This window comes from Sminthopsis crassicaudata, chromosome 6 (assembly GCF_048593235.1).
Source record: "Sminthopsis crassicaudata isolate SCR6 chromosome 6, ASM4859323v1, whole genome shotgun sequence".
NCBI classification, from domain to species: Eukaryota; Metazoa; Chordata; class Mammalia; order Dasyuromorphia; family Dasyuridae; genus Sminthopsis; species Sminthopsis crassicaudata.
In genome coordinates, this window is record NC_133622.1 from 79774956 (window position 1) to 79799421 (window position 24466).

The window sequence follows — 24466 nt, forward strand, 5'->3', positions numbered from 1 at the left end:
ATCACTTGTCTAGCCATTCTCCAGTTGAGGGGCATTCCCTCAATTTCCAGTTCTTTGCCACCATGAAAAAAGCTACTATAGATATTTTTCTACATATAGATCCTTTTTCCTTTTCTTTGATCTCTTTGGGAATATAGACTCAATAGTAATATTACTGTGTCAAAGTGTATGTGCAATTAGATAGCCCTTTGGGCCTAGTTCCAAATTATTCTTCAGAATATTTGGATCAGTTCACAACTCCACCAATAGGGCATAAGTATCTAAATTTTCTCATATTTTTTTGCCAATATTTGTCATTTTCCTTTAGTGTCATGTTAGCCAATATGATAGGTATGTGATGGTGAGTTGTTTTAATTTATATTTCCAAAATCAATTGTGATTTAGAGCATTTTTTCATATGACTCTAAATAGCTTTGATTTCTTCTTAAAACTGCCTGTTCATATCATTTTTGACTATTTATCAAATGAAGAGTGACTTGTAATCTTATAAATTTGATTCAGTTTCTTTTATCCCCATTTTCACTGAATGTACATATATGTAAGCAGCTGAAGTCACTAAGGCATGGCTATGCATTTACAAACTTATGGATGTTCATTTGTGACTGATTTAATGTAGTTTTTTCTATATATTTTAAAGCAGTAGAATTTTAAATATTTATTCTGTATTATATTATATATGTATATGTATATGTATATGTATATACACACTTATTTCCCTTATTACAATGCAGTTTTCCTTGGAGCAGATTTCTTTCTTTCTTTCTTTTTTTTTTTTTTCAACCCACAGCATCTAGTTTGGTGTCTGGCACCTGGTAGGTACTTAATAAAAGCTTGTTCAGTGAATGATATCACACATATGATTGGTGGAATACAAATGTAATTGATGGTGAGAATACATCATTAAGGAAACCCTGGCTGATCTTTGCTTATATCACAAGGACACTTTGTCCTTTTAGTCTCCTCTATAAATGCACAGGAATGATCTGCTTTAATTGGGTATCGAGCCGCCTGATGTAGCCAGGCATTCCCCTCCCTGCCTTTCTGAGTGTTGTCATTTTTTAAAGTCTTTATCCTGAATATAGCATGCATCAAATACAATTGGCATCTCCACTTGCATGGCAGAAGAGAGAAAGAGGATTGTACATGAAAGTGGAGATCCCTATTAGATATAGCCTGTGGGATTTTTTTATTCTTTTCTGAAGTGATACATACTATTTGTAAACCTGACATTTTCCTTACTAACATTTTACAAAGTGAATTTATCTATTAAACTGATGTTGCCTTAACTTGCCATTTCTTTCCACTTAGAATGTATTTTTGCTAACTGAGCAAAAAAAAAAAAAAAAAGGTAGTTTGGGGCAATTTTTAGCTTTTTTATTATGGTATGGCAGTTGAATTACTTAAATTTCTTTTGTTGTTTGTTGTCTGACTTTTCATGACCTCATTTGGTTTTTTTCTTCCACAAAAATACTGGCATAGGGGATGGCTAGCCTGGAAATCAGGAGGACCTGAGTTCAAATGTGGCCTCAGACATTTAACACTTACTATCTGTGTCTCCTTAAGCAAGTCACTTAATTTTTGAAAGGAACTGAAAAAAAATACTAGTGTGGTTTGCTATTTCTTTCTCCATTTTACAGATGAGGAAACTGAGGCACACAGGGTTAAGTGACTTGCTTAAGAAAGTATGAATGATGCAGATTAAAAGAAGGTATGCATATTTTTCCCCCTCAAAGAACATGTTTGATAAACACCAGCACACCCTTGCATGTGCCCTAAATATTATTCTGCAGGAGTGGAGTAAAAAGGTCAGAATAAAGTCATCTCCAAATTGGTGGCTTGGAGACTGTGGGATGACAGCAGCAGCAGCAACAACAACTGGCATTCATACAGTGATTTAAGGTGTACAAAGTGCTTTGCATCTCAATTCAGCCGCGTGATGCTCTTCTGTAGGACTATTTCTGAATCCACTTATGTAAGATGAGGACTAGTGTCCATGGTGGAACCATAACCAGCTTGGAGGTGACATAGGGATTGGGGACCCTCTGCTAGCCCATGTCCTTCACGTGGCACATGCAGCTGCTGCCTCTGGTACTCCCACTCTGTTTGTGGCTCTTATGAAACTGCAGGAAAGATTTCTGCAAACATTCCAGATAAAAAGTATTTTTTTTTCAACAAGTAAAATGGAAATATGAGAGTAACTATTCATCTTTCCTAAGAGTTTCATGCATTTTTTCAGTCATTTCTGGCTCTGCGTGATCCATTTGGGATTTTCTTGGCAAAGATACTGGAGTGGATTGCCATTTCCTTCTCCGGCTCATTTTATAGATAAGGCAAATAGGTTAAGTGACTTACTAGTCAAATAACTCATTCAATGTAGTAAACATTAAAGGCAGGATTTGAGTCCAAGCCATCTTTTCCAAATCCTATATGAATCATTGCTGTACTATTGTGTGATTGCATTCCCTGGCTCCTCATCTTCAAATTCTTTTTGCCCAGCAGAAAACGTCCCTAATTAGGCTGTTGATCATTGACTCCTGTCATGAACTCTCTCTGAGAACAGAAATTTTGATTTTTTTAAAATGTTATTTTAAATCATCCTTAATGATTCATTTATTCATACTTCTTTTAAAGTAATATTTTGTATATATAAGCCTCCTGCACAGAACTTGGTACTCTCTTCATATTTCCGTTTTACTGCTTGAAAAAGTTTAGCTTTTTTAACTTAAATATTTGTCAGAAATGATCATCTTTCCTACAGTTTTATAGTTTTATACAAGTTATTTTCTCTTATAATAGCCTTGTCTACATCTACTTTGGGGACCAAGAAATGGAATTTGTAATTTAAAAAAAATGGATAAAAATTTTTGACCTAGGAAAAGACATATTGTTTAAATATATCTCTCATTATTACATGGATAGTGGAACTAGAAGTGGAGTAGACATTAGAGGCCCCCAATCTGGTCCAGACCCCTTAAAGATTTACAAATGAGAACTGGATCTTCTTTCAATTATATCATGCTTTATTTTATTTCCCCAGAGTTAATAATTTTTATCTGCTATATTAAAAATAGCTAATATTTCAATAGTATCTACTACGTGCCAGGTGATATGTTAAATATTTTGTAATTATTGTCTTATTTCTTAATTTAATTTCTTAATTTCAGAACAAAAAGTATTTTATTGATGCTTTTAAAATTGTCATTTCCAAGTCTTCCTTCCTACTCCTTGTTCCCTGTAGAACCCTGCTTTGTGTAAAGTAAAATAAGCAACACATTGTCTGACATTTGGCACATTTAGCCTACCACATGTCTCTCCCAGGACTTCTGGAATCAAGATTGGTCATTAGGTTGCTCAGAGTTCTGCATCATTAAGTTTTTTTTTAATTAAATTAAATTTAATTTTTTAACAAAAAGGAATTCACCATTAGTTTTTAAAAATGAAAATCTCAACAAGAATATATGATTCAGTTATGTAGATCAGTATACAGACAGTTCTTGCTTTATGTAAATTCATATTATGCAAATTTGACTTTATACAGAGAATTCTGAAAGAAATTCACACTTTAAAAAATAGTTATATTAACTTTATTATTCAGTAGTATGTTCTCTCTCTATCCTGCTTCTTGGCTCTGCAGCCAGCCCCTTGCTCCTTTACTACCTCCCCCCTCCCCAACAAACAACAAACATAGTCCTTTAGGTGAAAGTGGAAGAATGGATGTTCAGAGGGGCCATCCCTCCCTCCACCCATCCTTCCTTCTCTCTGGGTTGGAGTCTGTTCCAGGACCCACATATTCCTCCTTTAGCTCCCGTATCCCAACGAATCCATGAATCGTGGGCCTTCCCCTTCCCCTCCATGCACAGCCTCATGGACCCCTTCCTTCCTCCATCTCTCCCTTCCCTATATCTGCAGGCAAATTCCCATTACATAAACATATTTTACATAAAAATTACTTTAAGTGCACCTGTCCACTTATGTAAAATGAGAACTGTCTTTCTCATCTTTATCACAATCAGTTCTTTGATATTTTGTAGATATCTACTACAGTGGTAAGTTCTGGGAACCAAAAAGCAAAACAAAACAAGACAAATAGAGAACTCTCCTCTCTCCAAAAAATCAAACCCAGTCTTTGTTTTCAAGGAACTCAGAATAATGTGTACAAATAAGATACATCTATCTGTCTGTCGGCTTATCTATACACACACATACATGCACACATGCATACACATAATATACACATAAAAAACATACATATGTATACCAAAAGATAAACTGGGTGAGAATGACCTCAGAAGGAGGTGTTACAATTAAGGAGGACTTTTTGCAGAATATGGAACTTTAGCTCAGACTTGGTGATTAGCCAGGGGGAGACAGGGAGGGAAGAGTGTCCTGGGATGAGGGGTGGTGGAAACTTGGGATGTTGGGGGCAGATGGTGGGATGTATATGAGGAACAGCAAGAAGCCGGTGTCGGTGTTCTTGAATAGAGGGTGCAAGAAGATGGGGAAAAAAGGAAGTGATTATTAATGTTTTAAAGGGCTTTGAATATCAAACAGAGGCAGTTGTGTGTGAGTTTGGGGATGGAGAGTGTCTCTGCATAGAAATAAACTCAAGTGTTATTACCAAAGACCTTTACGCTTTGCCTTTCTCCTCCTTTTTCTCACCCAGAATGTGGGCATCTTGCCTTAGCTTGAGGAAGCCCTTTACATTTTTTATGACTTTGTGAGTGTCTGATATCTGAACCTAATTAAGCAAAGTATAGGGAAAACACAGCATGAATGACAAAGCAGGGCCTAGGATGGTTGGATATTAGGTAATCTCCCTCTTACCAAGTGGGAATCACCTTTGTGTAGTGTTTTATATTCCCCCAAGCATTTTCATGCGCACATTCTCATTTGTCCTCACTATCCTATTTGATAAACATAGGTATTGATTATCAGGTCCCTTTTATTGAGAAGATAGAATGTCATAGTTGTTAGAAGGCTAGATCATCAGGCTTGATTAGTTATACTGGTGGTCTCCTAGACTTAAATCTCTTGGTGCCCTGTCTGAGAGAAGATGACAGAAGAATTGTTCATTTGCAAATGGCAGGGGAAAAAGTATGTGTGTGTGTATTCCAGGGCATACGTGCTAGTGTGTCAACAGAAATGAAAATTAAGACCTAGCCAGGCTAAATGCGTGGTGAATTATAATTTTATTGGAACAAGTACCACTGTCAGGTTTGCAAAATACTTTTTGTAAATTGTCTTTATGAACAACAACCCTGTGGGGGAAATATTGGAGTGTGATTATCCCCATTTTACAGGTGAGGAATGTGAGACTGAGGGAATCATAGTTAATGGATGTCTAAAGTGGATTTCCTTCCATTGCACTTTCTGCTGTCTCTTTATTGTATACTTGTGTCCCACCTCAGAAGCTGGCTCTTTATGGAACCAGCTCACGTTGCTTTATGTAGAACACCCTTAAAAGAGGAGAGGGTGGAATATTAGGTGTATGTTATTGTTAATTACTGTCTCTGATGTACGTAATTTGAAAATTAATGTTGCTCTAATTATATTGATACAGTGAATAGTTATTCCCAGCATTTGAGTCAGATAAATTATGCCTGTCTGGATAAATTCATCTTGAAAGCCTTAAAGTGCTTAAGGAGTCAAGGGTATGCAGAAGCAAACCCTTTGTTCTGTGGTTAATTTAGCAGGAGTTAGCAAATGTAATTGATTTTTAAGCACGTGGCATCAAGATGAGCATCCCCTCCAAGGAGAACTGGAGCTCTCTCTCTTATCCCTTGCCTGATAGAGCTTTTAATTTTAGGAGAAATAACTCATTAAATGTTACTTTCATAATGGAAGTTCAAGGGGCTCTAGGTAGATATGTGTCTGTTGACTGGATGAAGGTTTTTGACAAGAGCCTTTGGGCTAAAAGCCAAAAGAAATTCCTTCTCTCTATTCTTTATTAACTTCCCTCTGGTCTTTATTAATTCTCTCCCCTCCTTTTCTCTTTTCTTTTTTTCTGTTCTTTAGGAGTTGTAGGATTTGGAGTGGGAAGAGATCTGTCTCTTATTTTACAAATGAGGAAATTAAGGCAGAGAAAGAGAGAAAGTAGTTTGACTAGCACCCAGGTAGACTTGGGATGGGATCCTTTGCCCCAAAGACTCTAGGGGTCTTTTCATTAATTATACCAGTGTTTTGGGAGTGTTCCCTAAAGTTTAGTTCACAGACCTCTTCTTGTATCATCTTCCTGAGGAATCACATCCATTTTCATGGCTTCGGTGATCATCTCTGTAGTGGAATCCAAGGTCACAATGTCCATTTCTGACTTCTCTCCTGAGGTCCAGATGCTTATCTTTACCCCCCTGTTTTATGTCCTTCTGGCTCTTGAAATTCAGCATGTGTAAAATGAAATGCAAGTTTCTGTTCCTATTTCCTACTTTCCTTATGATGGCATGATGGATAGACCTGGAATGAGGAAGAACTGAGATTAAATCTGGTTTCAGATACTTATGACTAGTGATGTGATCCTGGGCAAGTCATTTAAATTCCTTTTACCTCATTTCCAGTATCTGTAAAATGAGCTGGAGAAGGAAATGGCAAACCGGTCCAGTGTGTTTGCCAAGAAAACCCCAAATGGGGTCACGAAGAATTGGACATGATTGAAACAACTGAGCAACACGTTCTTTGCCGTTTTCTTCTCCAGTTCGTTTTGCAGGTGAGGAAACTGAGAGAAGTAGGGATATGTGATGTACTAAGGATCACATAGCTAGTAAGTGTCTGAGGCTGCTTTTGAACTTGAGGATGTCTTCCTGATTCCAAGCCTGTACCGAGTTGCCCTCATGCAAAATGCCTCTGACATTTCCTTCCTGAAGACTTCCTTTCTTGACATTGTCAAAAATTTGCAGCATAATAATAGACAAGTCATTTAATCTCTTTGTAACTAGTCATAGCATAGTGAGTGATTCAATCTCATTTTCCTTATTTATAAAATGGGGATCATAGTATTTGCACTTAACCTCACAGGGTTGTAATAGAGTGCCCTTTGTAAACTGCAAAAAGCTATACAAAAGTGAGCTACTATTGCTATTATTATTATTATTATTATTCTCTTAAATCTTAAAGTGGACTTGTCTTTCTTAAACAAAATCCCATAGGACTTTGGTATCATCCATATGACTAGCAACACTTCACATAACTGCCACGGATATATTTTAACCAAGCCCCACTGTAACACCCCGCATTATTGCTGTGTTTGTACAGTTGATATGATGTTGATCCTGTGGAACTAACCCTCCCCACAATGTTTTAGCTAAAATTCTTTTAGACAGACCTGAAAGAAGACATTAGATGTGGGATGTTTGGTGAACATATATAGAGATGAGTAATCAAAATGGTAGAAAGGCCTTGAGTTCATGTCATATAATAATATCTAACTCTGAATCCGGAATCAGAAAGAGTTGAGTTCAAATCCAGCCTCAGACACTTATTTGCTGAGTACCCTACACAAGTCATTTGATCTTGTCTGCCTCAGTTTCTTCATCTGTAAAATGAATTGGAAAAGAAATGGTAATCCACTCTAGTATCCTTGTTAGAAACACCCCAATTAGGGTCACAAAGAATTGGACTTGGCAGAAACAAGTAAACAACATTTTTGTAATATTTATTGTGTGTCAGACACTGTGCTAAATGCTTGCTTTATAATTATCTCATTTGATCCTCCCAACTAAGATGTTCAGTCTGGGAGGTGATAAGCAAAATTAATTAATCTTTAAATATTTGAATGGCTATCCCCAGAAGTGGTTAGGCTTGTTTTTCTTGGTGCAGAAGAGAGAGAAAAAGGTAGAAGTTCTATAAAGGCAAAATTATGCTTGATTCAAAGGACTATTTTTAACATATTTATATTTGATATAAATTTATATTTAATAGGGCTATTTTGAAATGAAACTGGCTGCCTCGGGAGCTAGTGAGTTTTCCCTCAATAAAAGACTTTAGGCAAAAGTTGGATGACTGCCATGTTGTATCAGGAATTCTTCGGGGATGCTTTGGACAATTTAGTCACTGATGTCTTTTTAAACTCGAAATTCTGTGATTCTATAAACTCCTAAAGCTCTGTGTGAAAAATTAATATTGTTCTTTTACTTATTTATTTCTATTATTAGATGGTAAGCTTCTTGCAGGTTCATGACTTCTGTTGTTGTTCAGTTGTTCTAGTTGTAAATGACTTTTGTTGACTCTATTTTGGGATTTTCTTGGCAAAAATATTGGAGTGGTTTGCCATTTCTTTCTCTAGCTCACTTTACAAAGGAGGAAACTGAGATAAACTGAGCTTTGTGACTTGCCCAGTTTCACACAACTAGTGTCTGAGGTGGGATTTGAACTTAGGTTTTCCTGGCTCTATTCACTATGTCACCGAGCTGCCCCATATGCCAGTACTTTCAAATGTAATAGATGCTCAAATGCCTTTTGAATGGTGGATTGTGATGCAGACAGTGAGTCATGTTTCCGACTTTAGCAACAGAATAGAATAGCTTGCAGCTAACATGGCATATCAAAATTTAGGATACACTTTTCTTACAATTTATGGATTAGGTAATGTGATTATTATTCCCATTTTACAGATGGGAGAACTAAAACTCAAGGAGATTGAGTAATTGCATAGAGTTTCATAGCTAGTGCCAATGCTAGCACTTAAACTCAAAACTTTTAAGATCAGCACTCTTTTAATTAGGTTATGGACAGTCAGATCGCTCAGTGCAAAGCATTATTAGGTCTAGAGTCATCAAGACTCATCTTCGTGAGTTTAAATCCAGCTTCAGACTCACTGGCAAGTCACTTAGCTCTGCCTGCCTCAGTTTCCTTATCTGTCAAATGAGCAGGATCAGAACCACTTATCAAGAAAACCGCAAACGGAGTCACAGTGAGTTAGACAGACCTAGAGTGAATGGCCAACAATAATAAAAGAATTACATTATATTTCCTTTTATAGGAAAAATAAGAAAAACAAAAACAACAAAAAGCACTGGACTGTGAGATAGAAGACTAGTTCTGAGCCATTGGACAAACCTACTCCTTGGGCTTCAATTTCTTTTCTCCTATAAATAAAGGGATTAAGCTGAAAAATCAGAAGTGTCCAACACATATTCTGAGAGCCACGTGGGACCTCTAACATTCCCTAGTGCTATCCAAACCCAGATTAAAATATGATTGAGAAATATTATACAAAATGAATGGAAATAAAAGGGCTATAAACCTGTGAATTTACTTTGATCCCATTACTAGGTCTGTATTCCAAAGAGATTAAAAAATAAAAATATGTACAAAATATTTATAGCAGTTCTTTTAATGGTGGCAAAGAACTGGCAGTTGAGGGGATGGCCATGAGTTGGGGAATGGCTGAGCAAATGATTGCATATGCTTGTGATGGGATATTATTGTGCTTAAAGAAATGACAATCAGTTTGTTCTCAGAAAAACCTGAAAGGACTTACATGAACTGATGTAAAGTGAAATGAGCAGAAACAGAACATTGTACACAGTAACAGCAATGTTGTATGATGATCAACTGTGAATAATTTAGCTATTCTCAGCAATTCAATGTTCTAAGACCTTTCCGAAGGACTTACGATGAGAGGTGCTATTCATTTCCAGAGAAAGAATCAGTAGAGTCAGAATGCAGATAGATGATACTTTTTATTTTCTTTATTTCTGTTTTCTTTCAAGCATGACTTTTATGGAAATGTGTTTTGCATAATTATACATATATACATATAAGATATCTATGTAAAATTGCTTGCCTACTCAGGGAGGGAGAGAAAGGGAGTAAGAAGGGGAGAAAATTTGAAAGTGACAATTTGAAAAAAAGAATGCTAAAATTGTTTTTACATGTAAATGGGGAAAATAAAATGTGAAGTTTTAAAAATGAAAATAATATAAAACAGATAATATATTTTTTAGCATTAAGTCAATATATCATCTACAGGGATCCTTATACGTTGATTAATGACTCCTGTTTTAATTTGAATTTGGATTCACTGTAGTAAGTGGCCTCCTAAGGTACCTTCAGTTCTAACCTCTTGTACTTTTAAATACAAGAGTATTGAGACATGCACTGTTGGAGAAATCTTAGTAGAATGAGAAAGGAAAGAAGACCAATTTTCACTTGACTTCAACTGTTGATTTTAAATGAATATGTTTTTGGGTATGAGGCTGCATGGTAGAAAGTTTGCATAAATACAAATGTAATTAGGAAGACGTGGGTTTGTATGTTGGTGTTCTTCCATGCAAATTGTGGAATGTTGTATAATTTATGGCTTCCTATGCTTTGGTTTCCTTCTCTGTGACATGGAGAGGTCACTGGCTACCATTGACACTGAAAAGTTGATGTGGGGATAAATTGAGGACATAATAAGGAAATGTATGTGCCATTTTTTGAGATCATTAAGTGCTACACTGAGGCTCATTGTAGCCAGGACTCAGGTCCATAAGAAGGCTAATGTTCACTGCCAGAAAGAATGGTGAAAAAAGTTCATAAATTGTCTTCCTATTAATATTTTAATCCCTAATGGTAATTGCTAATAATAAGCAGCATTTTGTGTCTATCATGCATTAACATAGAAGGTGTTAAATGAGTCTGGTTTATCTGGGGTGAAATAGAGACTTGTGAATGTCATACAAAATTTCATTATTAATGGCCATTAATGTTCTGTAATTAGGGCACAATATATTAGTGAAGCAAACAATTAGCTTGTTAGAAGTGTGAGTAGTGGCTAATTTTGAATTTTCCAAGTATTATTCTCTGTTGTGGACATTAAGCATTCATTCATTAATCCTAATATAAATCTTGGTCTTCTTGGATGCATTTGTTCACATATGACTTGGGCTAACATTTGTCCTAGAATAGTGACAGCGCAGACTTCTAGAGTACTTTTAAACCCTTTGCTTGTGACTAATCTTTGAAACAGGCAAAAATAAAGAGGTAATTCCCCTTTTCAAGTGGGGAAACTGAGGCCCTTCAAGATTAAATGATTTATCTGTGGTCCCATAAGGCAGTTAGGTGGTGCAGTGGCTAGAATCCTGGGCCTTGAATCAGGAGAACTTAAGTTCAAATCCGCCCTCAGATACTTATTAGTTGTGTGACCTTGGGCAAGTCCTTTAACCCTCAGTTTCATGCTCTATCAAATGAGCCAAAGAAGAAAATAGCAAATCTCTCCAGTATCTTTACCAAGAAAATCCCAAATGGGATCACAAAGAGTCAGACACAACTGAACCACAACTGATTTCACATAAGCAGTATGTATTGCATCTTGCTTTGGATGGAAACTCAACTGGAAATTAGTAATGTTTATTAAAAAAAAAAAAATTCAAACTTGAAGCTGGTCAAGGAGAAAGGGTTTGTTTATTTAGTCAATGTTGATCAAATTCTTAATATGTTGTAAGATAGGGGACTGAGAGGTGTGTACAAAGTTTAATGTAGTCATTAGGATCCTCTGAGAGTTAGAACTGGAATGGGTTTCAGAAGGTATCTAGTCCACTCTCCTCATTTTACAGATGAGGGAACTGAAGTCTAGGGAGGATAAATGAACCATAAAAGTATGGTCATAGCAATAATAAGTAAATCTAGGCCTTCTATCTGCAGCCATGGCCCTTTCCCAGTTTTCCCTCTTTGAAGGGGTCTTTTGTGGCAGAGGGGTAGCCTTGAAAAATTATGGGGGGAAATGATTATTCCAATTCAATTTTGCAAGCATATCTTAAACTTATGTGTCAGGTATCATTCTGGCTGCTGAGGATATAAAGACTTAAGAATAAGTGTAAGAGAAGACCCGCCACCCTCAAGGAGCTCACCTTCTAGTTGGAATTGGGGGAGCCACAAAAATCACCATGTCTCTTGTTTCTGAATGCAGGTGCTAGCCACAGGATTAAGTGGTCTCTACTCTTCTTTGCCCACGAAACTAGAAGAGAAAGGTGATGAATGGCATTGCCTTCTGAAGGATGACTGGCTACTTCTGCCTTCTCTGGTCCAATTCATGAATTCCCTGGAGTTTTGCAATGCAGTCATACAGGTACTGGAGACAAACAGCAATCATAATGAATAATGAATAATGCCTTGATCTAGAGCTTTAAGCATTACCAAGAGCCTTACCACAAACATACTCTGACTTGGGATAGAAATAGGAGCGTTCCTTTTTTTCCACTCATGAGAAAATGACTTGAGCAAAGTCATTTGGGTAAGAAGTGTTAGAGCTGGAATTCAAAATCATAGCCTCAGCCTCTTAGCCCAGCATTTTTCCTTTCACCCCGGACAACTCACTTAGAAGACAAGCGATTTACTGATGAGTTGATATGCATCAGCATTTTATTTTAATAAATGCTTAATAAATATTCATGACTTATTTAAACTATGCATAATACCTTTGAATACATAAAAGTCTAATTTTATGGGCTCCCAGAAAGTTCGAAGGAAAAGGAAAATGGGGGCAGGATCTTTTTGTGTTTTCCTTCCCCAAACTGCTAATTCTGTTTTGTTTATCCATTTTATTGTCAACAGTAATTCGATTCCCAACTCATTAAAAAGATATTTTTAGCTGTCCATGTTCTTTAAAATAGACCATTTTTACTTCAAGGTCTTCATGGTAGTCTACAAAAGAAAACATTTTATTTTGCTTAATGGTGCATACTGACTGAAGAATGTTGTTATCCCAATTGAATTTAGAAGTTGTTAAGTATCTTCTAAGCAACCCAAATTAAATTTCCTTCAAAATTGGTCTGCTTGAAAAAAAAAAATACACAGCTCTCTATATTGGGCCTCTTGATTAGATTTTCCCCTCAGCTTTTTTGTAGCTATTCTTCATCAGTTTCCAGATAGAAATCAGATTTTACATTTCTCTGGCACTAAATGGGCCCCACTAATGTTTTATTGGTTTATTGCATAAATATTACCTTTGTTTTGGAGTTTTTGATTTGTTCCAGAAATCATTTACTTTAACGGTGATTGTGGGCTGATGAATGTTGGCTATAATCTATTTATTTGCTAAATGAAGAAATAGCTTCTGGAAGAAAATGTGGGTAAATTACATACGTTCCCATCTCATTTTTATTACTCAAATGAGGGAAGCTTTATTTATACATAAGATAAATGAATTACATCTTAAATTATTTTTCTCTCTCATCTTGCAGTCTCACAGCATTTTCTTGCAGAAGGGTTTAGAAATAAAAAGATGGAACTACTATTATTTTCTCCTCAAATGCACTCTGATTGAGAAAGTGTTGGTAATTTAAAGATCACGTCTCCATTCCCTGGTAATTGGTTTTCACTTTTTTATTTTATTTTATTTTTTTTTAAAGAAAGAGAAGTCACTGTAATGGGTTTCATTAAGGACAGGAGAACCATACATTTTGGAATAAGTTTCAAAATTGAAATCATATAGTTTAGATTAGTTCTTTTAATGATACTGTAAAGATTACTTTAAAAAGATGTTAGCACAGGGCTCTTGCATGCAAGAGATGTTTTAAAAAGAATAAAATGGACCCTCTTGCATAAGTGATAGTGATCTCTGCTTGGGAGTGGCGTCATGTTCTGCAAAGCTGTGTTTCTAAATGAATTGCTGCTGCCGTCTTCAACTCCCCATGATAAATATCTGTCCCAAAATGTAGTTCACCATTTTTTATTAAGTTGCAGACTAATAATGCCTTCTTCTAGCAATGTATTATTGCTTAATCATATGCCTGGATATTATATCCTTGTATACATGCATGTATACATACATACATAATCAAGAGATCACTAGAGTTGGATTTGGGAGAGTCTTGGGTTTAAGTCCAGGCTCTAAGTCTAGTTGTGTGACTCTAGTCAAGTCATATAATATTTCTGAGCCTCAATTTCCTTATCTGGAAGATAAGGCTAATAATAGTTTTACTGTTTTTGACTTCTTACTATAGTATAAATTTCAGTTCAAAAAACACTTATTATGTACCTACTGTATGTGATGCCTTATGCTAGGTGTTGGAGTTAAAGACAAGGAAGAAATAGTTCCTACCCCGAGGGAGCTAACATTCCACCAGGAACATACTATTTTAGTGTTTAAAGCTACAGAAAACTTTAAGTATCATTTAGGCCAAACCCTTTGTTTTGTAGATGAGGAAACCAAAAGGTAAAACTAGTCAAGTGGCTGATATACATTAAGTGCTCATTGGATGCCAGGTTCTCCTTAAGCACTGGACCACAAAGAAAGATAAAAACATTCACATTCTAATTGTAGAGAAAATACATAAATAACTAGATGCACTATCAGACTGGCCAAGATGACCAAAAAAGATAATGATAAAAGTCGGAGGGGATGTGGGAAAACTGGGACACTGATACATTGTTGGTGGAGTTGTGAATGGATCCAACCATTCTGGAGAGCAGTTTGGAACTATACCCAAAGAGCTATTAAACTGTGCATACTCTTTGATGCAGCAGTGTTACTACTGGGATTGTAATCTTTAAGATTTATCTTAAAGAATGAAAAAGGACCCACACATGCAAAAATGTTTGTTGCAGCTCTTTTTGTGGTAGCAAAGAATTGGAAACTGAGTGGTTTCCATCAGTTGGGGAATGTCTGAATAAATTAGGACATATGAAAATAATGGTGTATTATTGTTCTATTTTAAAAAATGGTGAACAGACTCATAGAAAAGCCTGCAAAGATTTACATGAACTGATGCCGAATGAAGTGGTCAGAAGCAAGAAAACATTGTACACAGCAACAACAAGATTGTGTGATGATCAACTGATAGATTTGGTTCTTTTCAGCAATTCAACGATCCAAGGCAATCCCAATAAACTTTGGATGGAATGTGTTGTCTACATCCAGAAACAGAACTACAGAGACTGAATGTGTATCAATGCATACTATTTTCACCATTTCTTTCTCTCTCTCTCTCTCTCTCTCTCTCTCTCTCTCTCTCTCTCTCTCTCTCTCTCTCTCTCTCTCTCTCTCTCTCTCTCTCTCTCTCTCTCTCTTTCTCTCTCTCTCTCTTTCTCTCTCTCTCTCTTTATCTCTTTCTCTCTCTCTCTCTCTCTCTCTCTCTCTCTCTCTCTCTCTCTCTCTCTCTCTCTCTCTCTCTCTCTCTTTCTCTCTCTCTCTCTTTATCTCTCTCTCTCTCTCTCTCTCTCTCTCTGTCTCTCTCTCTCTCTCTCTCTCTCTCTCTCTCTCTCTCTCTCTCACTCTTTCTCTCTCTTTTGTTTGGTGGTTTTTGCCTTTTGTTCTGATTTTTCCTTCCCAACATGACTCATATGGAAATGTAAAAAATGAATGTATGTATAACCTAAGAAATAGTAAAATTTTGAAAAGAAAAAATAACTAGGTATATAAAAGATATATAAGATCAATTAACTAAGGTTACCTTCTGTTTACTGTGGATATATAAAATATATATATATATATATACACACATATCTGAGATACATATATATTGTGTGGGATAATAGTGTCCACAAAAACAATCAAAGACTCTTAGAGTAAGAAAAAGGAAAAAGGGTTATTACAATCTCGTGATAAAGGGCATTTTCCATCTGCCTAAAGTGTTTGTCAGCAAAAAAAAGTGCAAAGCATAAACTGCAAAACACAATTAAACACCCTGAACACAGAAGCCCCCTCCCCCCAACCTAACCTTTTCTCCATTGTTTGGAGGAGTCCAGGCTTACATTATAATCTCAGAAATCTAACCCAGAAACAAAAGAATACAAGTAATAAACTCTTAAGAGAATTCAAAACCATCATCACTTTAAAAGAAGTACTTAGGGGCAGCTAGGTGGTGCAGTGGATAGAGCACCAGCCCTGAATTCAGGAGGACCCGAGTTCAAATCTGGTCTTAGACATTTAACACTTCCTAACTGTGTGACCCTGGGCAAGTCACTTAACCCCAGCCTAAAAAAAAAAAAAGTACTTAAATGCTAATTTTAGAGATGGTGGGAAAACTGTAAGGGAAAAAGACCTGCAACTTTTAGCTATAGCTTTATTTGTTATTACAAAGTGACTTGAGGTTATTAAGATATAAAGCTATATTCCCTTGAGAGTGTCTTCACTCAGTTAATTCCTCACATATATGTATATGCACATCTAAAATATATGTACATATAAGATATATACGGAGTGAATAGAAGATAATCTTAGTTAATTGATTTACTGAAGCTCATAGTTATTTTTGAGTTGTAAAAATGCCTTGTTTTTCTTATCTTCTAACCTGACCCTACTCTTGATTCCTGAGCTGTTTCTACCTCTGGCCCAGATATATTTTCAAGCTGGAGATGTCCTCACCACAGAATCAGCCTTTTAAACAGCTGTCCAAGCCACTGTTACTTCTAGCCTGACTGCACTTCAGACTTTTTTAACTTTCGCATCTTGCCTCTAACTGAATACCTTCTCCACTAATTTTTATTACTGCTTATTACTATTACTTATTTTTTCCACCCCTGTTTATGTATTGCCATTAGAATGTAAGCTCCTTGAGGGGAGACTGTCTTATTTTTTCCCATTATATTTATAGCTTAATGTTCAGTACAGTGCCTGGAACATGGCTAAATGCTTAATAAATGATTTGTCATCCATCTCTGCCTTCATCCATCTACCACCCTCCCTACTATCTCTTGTCCTGCTTGATAAGATGAGAAGCCTCTTGAAGGCAGTGAACATGCTCTATTTTCTCATAGTACCAAGTAGGGAAGGGTTACTTGTAATAAAGTTTGTGTAAATATCCGAATCAGTGAACAGTTGAAGTCTGTTGTTCCATGATGGAATTCTGCTCTTCTTTTCTCCCCCCATGTTTTTCAGGCAAGCCCCTCGTGATCAGACCAGATCTCTAAAGTGAAGCATTGAATCTATTTTAAATTCTTGAGTATTCTTGGTAGGACAACCCCCAAATTATCATAGCCAGTGAAGCTTAGCTGCTTCCCCCAGAGGAATATTTTCTGAAACTTGCTTAATCATGGTAGGAAGCTAAATGAATCTGAACAAGAGAAGGAAAACAAAATTAGGTGGGTGGAAGGGAGAAGAGAGAGAGGGAGTCCCCTACAAATGAAGAGCCAGCACAGAACAAAACTGATAAAAAAGTTTGAAGGCTGAAAGACCTTGTTGATGTTGGACAAAAAAATGTAGCTGAGGAACTATGGGTAGCTGAAGAGCTGAGTAATGATCCTGATAAGCAGCAAATTAACATTCAAGGAATTCTCCAGCTTAACACCATCACACTGATAAATGGTCCAGGTTCTTGTGATAAAAATGCCTTGTAAACCTTCAAATGCGATGTAAATGAGGAAGTGTTTTTATGGGATGCTAACCTTAGAGGAACCCATGGAACAAATGATTCATTGATTTAGTTTGAGGATATATGGATACATAAAGCTACTGAAACATATTGCTAAATGTCCTGGAGCTAGCACCAGAAAATGCCCTCAAACATTTTAAAAATTCATGATCAACCAATCAGCAATATTTATGAAGTACCTTTTCTAACCCAGGCAAGGCATGGTGCTAAGTTCTAAGGGTATAAATATTTAAGAAATGAAACAATCTGGACTCTTGCTAAAGAACTTTCATTCTATGATTCTTGTAATGCTGGAGAAACTGAGGCAAGATAGAGATTAGAGAAGTTTTAATATTTTATTAAAGGGAGAGTTTGGACTGAGGGCAAAACAGGATCCATGTTGACCCCAACTGGCTGGATTGGACTCTTGTCTCAAAGTATCTAGCAAGGAGCCAGGTATTCCAGAGACTCTCATAGGGCTCCAGCAATCAGGGAAACAAAGGCTGGGAAGTAGAGCACTGGTGAACGGGAGTTGTAGGAAAGGACCATATAAATTCAGTTCTGACAGGTTGGGGGTAAGGAGCAAGGATCATAAATTCTGATAAGTTGGGGGGCTAGGAGCTAGAGTGTCTGAAGATATTCCCAAATATTGAGATAAGCCATCTGGAGGTTTTTGATGCTTTGGAATGCTAGTGGTCTGTGCTTCTAGCCCTAATTATCTCAGTCCTAATGGCCAGGAAGAGGGGTTGCTACCAGGGAGACTGAGGCACAACAATTCAGGGAAACTGAGGCATAACAATGTGAGAGTAATACAAGAAGTAATTAAGACAAATTAGTCACTGCAGTAATTTCTACTGTGCTAAAAGATTGTATGTATTAAAATTTTTTCATTCTCTCAATTTTGCTGCCTTGGGACAAAGTTCCAATTGGCCCACCCTTGTTAAAGTTCTGCATAAACATCATCTGATTTCTCTAGTCTATTTCTTTTCCCCCCACTAGAGCCTTAAAATATCCTGATTTTTCTTTTCATGTGTGTGTAATGGTAAGAAATTATGTGGGGCAAGAAAATTATCATTAATGCTGAAAAGAGCAGAGTTTTAAGACTTGAATGTTTTTCTTTGTCAAGAGCCTGCCATTTTTTTTAATGACTTTCTTTTCCATGCTCAAGATATGTGGAAATGTGTTTTTTCTGGGAAAAAAAGTCCCAAAACAAATCAAACCCCTAAACTAACAACTGAGTCATGCTTTTCTGGTGACAAGATCTTTCTTTTCTAGGTTGCACATCCCCTGATTCGTAACCAGCTTGTCAACTACATTTATAATGGATTCTTAGTACCAGTGTTGGCTCCTGCTCTCCATAAGGTCAGTTATTTGTTATTGATATTTAGTAATAAACTGTAATGATTGGTAATTACTATGAATTATACCCAATTGGTAATTGGTATAAATTGGAATTGATTTGTACAAGGAAGATGGAAGTCTATGTGATAGCTTTAATTTTTTGGTTTTTTTTCTGCATTTTATTTTCCTGATTTCAAATGCAACACAAATCTTTACAAGTACCTGACCTAGCAACTTCTTAGACTGTGGGTCATGATTCCATATGTGGGTCTCGTAACTGATGTGGATGTTGTGAAATTACGATTTATCATCAGTAAATGTTTGATTTGTTTATCTATTGTTTACAGCTGTGTTACTAGGGTTGCATAAAAATTTCTTGGGCGAAAAAGTGGGAAAAATTTAAAATGTCCTGCCATAAAACACAACAAAATCACTGGGAAGATCATATTAGATGTTTCAATCAGTCAAGTAATCAGTAAATAAGCATTTATTAAATCCTACTGAGTGCCAAGAACTATGCTTTCTATCTGGTGACAGGAGAAATTCTTGGATTTCATTCAACTCTCAGTCTCATCATTTTGAAGAAAACATCAGCCCTACAGCTCAAACCTAACCTCCTCAGTCACTACTCTATGACCTTGGTGCAGAGTGTAAAGAGCTCCCTTTAAGGAAGGAGTCCAGCATAGTCCCACCCAGCTGTGTTCCTCATGTCCCATTTTCAGCTTCTTTTATGTGGTCTTTCCCTATTACATTCTCCTTGAGGGGAGGAACTGTATCTTTCTTGGCATCCTTAGTACTTAGAACAGTACCCGACATACAATAAACATTTAATTCAGGAATTAAATTCAGATCCAAGAGCTCTAAATTCTACCCCTTTTCCACTGCCCTAAAATTGTAGGTAATTAGTAAATGTCTGTTGATAAGTTTAAAACTCTTAGAGTGAAGAGATAAGATGAACAGATAGTGAGTAAATTTACTGGGTGGAGTTGGGGGTGACAAGACAAGGTCCTGATGCAGGCTTGGAAATTGTGGGTAAACATTCTGTCTGGTCTTAGACTTTTCATATCTTGGAAAATCATTATAATATCCAATATTAGAAAGTAATGATTGGTCCTTGAGATGAGCTGAAAGACATCTTTAGCAGTGGCTGTGAGGATTTTCCAGGAGGGACTGGAAGTGAGAATTTACTCCCAGCTGTGCCATTAATTAGCCGTGTGACCTTTGGCAGGTCCCCTTGCTCCAACAGATTTTAGTTTCTTCATTTTTAAAATAAAGGGGTTGGATCCCAGACAATCTCTCAGATGCCTTCCAGGTCTAACATTACGGAATTATTATGTCTGTAAAGAAGAAGGTTGCTTTGATTACTGCTAAATGGCAACTACCAAGAACCAGGCATCTGTTCTGGTTTTTACTTTTTTGTTTGGGGATCTAGAAGGGGATGCTGGTAGATAATGGAAAAGGAGAAATCACAGAGTAACGAATGAGGAGAGAAATGGGAAAATCACCATTCATTCCCTTCTTTTGTCATTTCCCAATCCCTAGCAGGAATAGCTCTGACCTTTAATGCCTTCTTTTTCCCATTCCTGCCCCATCCTCTGGGTTGCTTTGCCAAAAGAACTTGTTTGTGTTTCGCCCAATAAATAATTTCAGATAAACACATTGGAGAGAAACACCCCAAATCCACCAGAATAATTGATTTCTTCTATCTCCTCGGGGTTAAGGCTTGCTTGAAATAGATACATGATACATCATTTCAGCCATTTCTTTAAACGTGTGTGATCTGGGCTGGCCTAAACCATCTTGGGGCTGCTTGTTTTAATGTTGTGGTCTTCCAAAGAGACTCATGCATATTTATGATCTGCTTCAGTGCCAGCTCAGCATTCTTGGCTTATTGATTTAGGGAGGTGGGCGGAGGTTTTGTTTATTTGTTTATTCTTGTGAGTAATGAAAAGAAGAATGTTTGGGGAAATCCAGAGCAAACTTTGCTCTTGGGAACAACACATGCTGGGTGGCAGTCATGGGGTATAGAGTTGGAACCCACCCTGCCTTTTCTAGGAAGCTTGGAGCTCAAAATCCTTTCAAACCAAAGCTCATGAACTCTCACCAATGGACTTTACCAGTAAACTAAATAATGACATTATTATCAAAGTCATTTTATTTAAGTAGAAATGTTTATCAAATAATAACATAATATTCCCTTATAAAGCATGTGCTCATTGCCCATGAAAGCCCATACACCCAATGGGAAGAGTGGACTTTATGGAAATTATGTGCGGAATATTCACACATGGGAAACGCTTTTGGTCCAGATTCGTACAAGAAGGGACGAGCCATGTCCATTCTCCCATGGTGTCTCCCATCCCTGACAAGTCCTTCTCTCCTGCTTCTCTGCACACCTTCTCCAATATGTTCAGGGTCACCTAATCCTCTCTGCTCTTTCAGGGGCTCTAGAGTCTATTGGAGATGCTACGGTTAATAGGTCTTTCTCTTCTGGAAGAAAGACCATGGCTCTTTTAGTTGATTCTATCAGCCTGGTTTTTCATCTGCCTCCTGTGCTGTAATCTCTAGTTTGCTGTTTCTGATGGAACACAAGTTATGGTCACAAACTCATTTTAGTTCTTTGGTTACACACTCTCCCATCTGAGCCTCCCCAGGACGCCACTTCCTTAAACAGAAAAGGGAATGAGAAATTCTGTGGGAAAGGAGCTGCCTTGACCTCATCCCAGCAATCCCTCTGTTCAGTGAGCAAGGTAATGGTTTTGCTGGCTGGAGAATTTTGAAAGGCTATGGAGTTTTGTCCTACTTTCCCCCCCAACACATTATAGCCTACTTTATTTTTCCAGACCTCTGCTTGATAAGTGGGCTTTCCAGGATCTGCCCCAACGATGGCAGTTTAGGAATTGTAGAGTTTTTAGAATTCTGTGTTTTATTAAACTAAGGCCTGAGGGTTTGGAGATTGGGCATTCACTGTGGTAGTGATAGTTATCAGCATTATAATTAGTAAACACATGCTGAGGGAGAGAATTCCTCTTTAGAGCTAGGATGGACTTCAGGGATGACTCCCTCATTTTACAGATGAGGAAACTGATTTTTGAAAAAGCTATAAGTAATCAAATTTATATAGTTACTTATTTAGATATACTGGAATCATGGCAGAGCCCCTTACATCAAGAAGGTTTAAATGACACGGAAACATAAGACAGATGATCATGTCTGTATATGGACACCTGAATAAGGAAGTCTCTTATTTGTCCTAAAACTGAGTTTAGAAACCAATATGGCTTAGATGCCTTTGAGAAAATGGATCTCATGGGAAAAGACCCTGATATTGGGAAAAATTGAAGGCAAAAGGAAGAGGGGATAGCGGAGGATGAGATGGGTAGATTGTGAATGGAAACGACAAACATGAATTTGGACGGATTTTGAGAGATGGAGGGCTGTTGTCCATGAGTTGGACATGAATGAATAACCGAAGAAAAAGAATGCTAGATGCATTCTAGAAAGATCATTTTCTCTGTGTGTCTTTGGACAGGTCTGGAGGATACCCATTCCATCCTTACCTTTATTTTTGAAGACCATAGCTTCCTTTAAAGCTAAGCTTTTATAGGAAGCCTTTACTAATCCTTCTTAGGAATTAGTGTTCTTTCCTTCCTGATATTGTATTTAATCATCTTCATCCAAATTCTATATTAACAATAAGATGTAAACTCCTTCAAGTCAGATACCATAGCTAGACCCCCATTTCATGGTTATAATGAATCCCATAAAGTAGATATATTATTTGAATTTGTACCCCATATTTCTACTGGACTGGAACCAAAGATCATATTTTATATAATTATAATTTTGAATAGCATAAATTTGAAAACATGCAACCACCTCTTGGGATTCATTATTCTCCCTAATTGGGACTGGGCTGTATTTCATTTTTGTCTTTCTGTCCTAAGTACGTATCTGAGTACCTGCCACATAGTAGATGCTTCATAAATGATTGTTGAATTGAATTCATTTGTATTTAGAGTACTTTATTTTCACTTTTAGGCAGGAAAGAATTCTGAGTTTGGAGTTAGAAACCTGAGTTTGAATTCCCATTTTTCCACTTAATACCTGTGTGATATTGGGCGATTATTTAACCTCCCTATGCCTTAATTTGTAGCTAGATGGCACAGTGGATAGAACACTGGGCTTTGAATCGGGAATACTCATCTTCATGAATTAAAATCTAACATCACACACTTGTTAGATATGTGACCCTGGGCATAAGTCTAATGTGCCTTAGTTTCCTCATCTATAAAATAAACTGGAGAAGGATATGGCAAACTACTCCAATATTTTGCCAAGAAAATTCCACATGGGATCACAAAGAGTCAGACGTGACTGAAATGACCCAACAATAACAAAAATGCCTCGGTTCCTTCCTGTGTAACATGAATCTGTTAAAGGGACTCTAACTTATGTTCCTGTGAACAATCTTCATAAGACATTGATAGTTAGCAATTATGTAGTGCCTTAAGGTTTGTAGAATGCTTTATGTAAGCTGTCTTATTAGATTTTCACAATAACTTGCCTTCAAGACAAGAACCATCTTACCTTTACAAAATCTTAAGTGATCCCACATTCTCAAAGGGAACAATCTTTACTGTCAGGAATTTTTAAAAGTTCTTTGATAAATTTTGCCCGACCTCCTCATTTCTACAGTTTCAGAACATTTGTGGCTGTTGGATCCTCGGCAGAGAAACACCATCTGGTCGTCAGCCTTTTGGTAAAAGCCCTTCCTTCTCCTTAACAGCCATATTGAGAGCTCCCACTTATTTAGGGCTTTTGTTGCAAAGCACTTTTTTCAAAACAACCATGTGGAGAGTGGCAGGAAGTCCCTCTTGATATTTGATATTTGGAGACTGATTAATCTCCACTCCCTTCACTTTCTCCCTTAGTCTTTGTTGTCATGTCCTTCATTATCTTGATAGTTTCTCTTTTGTATAAAACCACACAGATTCTAGTGGGGTGGATCCACTCTGAGCCTAATGAGAGGCTTATTTCAAATCCCCATATTCTATGGTCCTATTTATAAATATTATTGCTGCACATGGATTTAAAAAAAAAATTATTTAATTATTGCTCTATGTGATGAGCAGATTGTGGTCAGCTTTATTCTCCGAGTCTCTTAGATTATCCCCTGTTGATGTTTTTACAGAGCCTTTCATGGGATCACAGGATTTAATGTTGAAAGGGACCTTAATGGCAACGCTCACTTAGACCTTGCTATGTGCCAGGTGCTGTGCTAAATTCTTTACAAATATCTGATTTGATCTCACAACAGTCCTGGGAGATAGATACTATTATTATCAATATACAAATGGGGAAACTGAGGCTGACAGTTATGTACAACCCAAGATCTCACAGCTAATAATTGTGTGTGGCTAAAATTAAATTTGGGTCTTCTTGATATCAAGCCCAATACTATATCTACTGCTCTTTCATTTTATAGATTAGCAATGTTTAAGTAATTAGTCAAGGTCACAGAACCACAGCATCTCAGAGTTGAAAGGACTGCTAAATCCATCCCTGAACAAGGATCCTCTCTACATCAGACCTCACAAATGGCCAACCCAGCTTTTGACTGAACACTGTACTCCTTCAGTGAGGGTCCACACTATCTCCTGCCCCTGTTCTTGTTCCAGTCACAGTGTGGTCAAAATTCAACAAGAAGGAGTCATCCAGCCTTTGATTAAAGACCTCCAATCCCCACCGCACCCCCCAAAAAGACCTTCAATGAGGGAGAGCCCACTTTTTCTATAGTCAGGAAATTTTACTTTTGAATGATTTTAATTGTTAGGAGGCACAGCTGGGAGGTCCAG

General features: G+C 37.0%; 1 protein-coding gene across 6 annotated transcripts in view; it reads left to right on the top strand.

The window, feature by feature from the left end:
* Nucleotides 1-24466, top strand: part of FHIP1A (FHF complex subunit HOOK interacting protein 1A) — a 363684-nt gene that overhangs the window by 241542 nt on the left and 97676 nt on the right. For all 6 annotated transcript variants that reach the window (XM_074274292.1, XM_074274294.1, XM_074274295.1 and 3 more), the window contains 2 exons: nucleotides 11885-12043; nucleotides 18543-18629. In XM_074274292.1, coding sequence (XP_074130393.1) covers nucleotides 11885-12043; nucleotides 18543-18629 — 246 coding nt within the window. The remainder of the gene's footprint in view (nucleotides 1-11884; nucleotides 12044-18542; nucleotides 18630-24466) is intronic.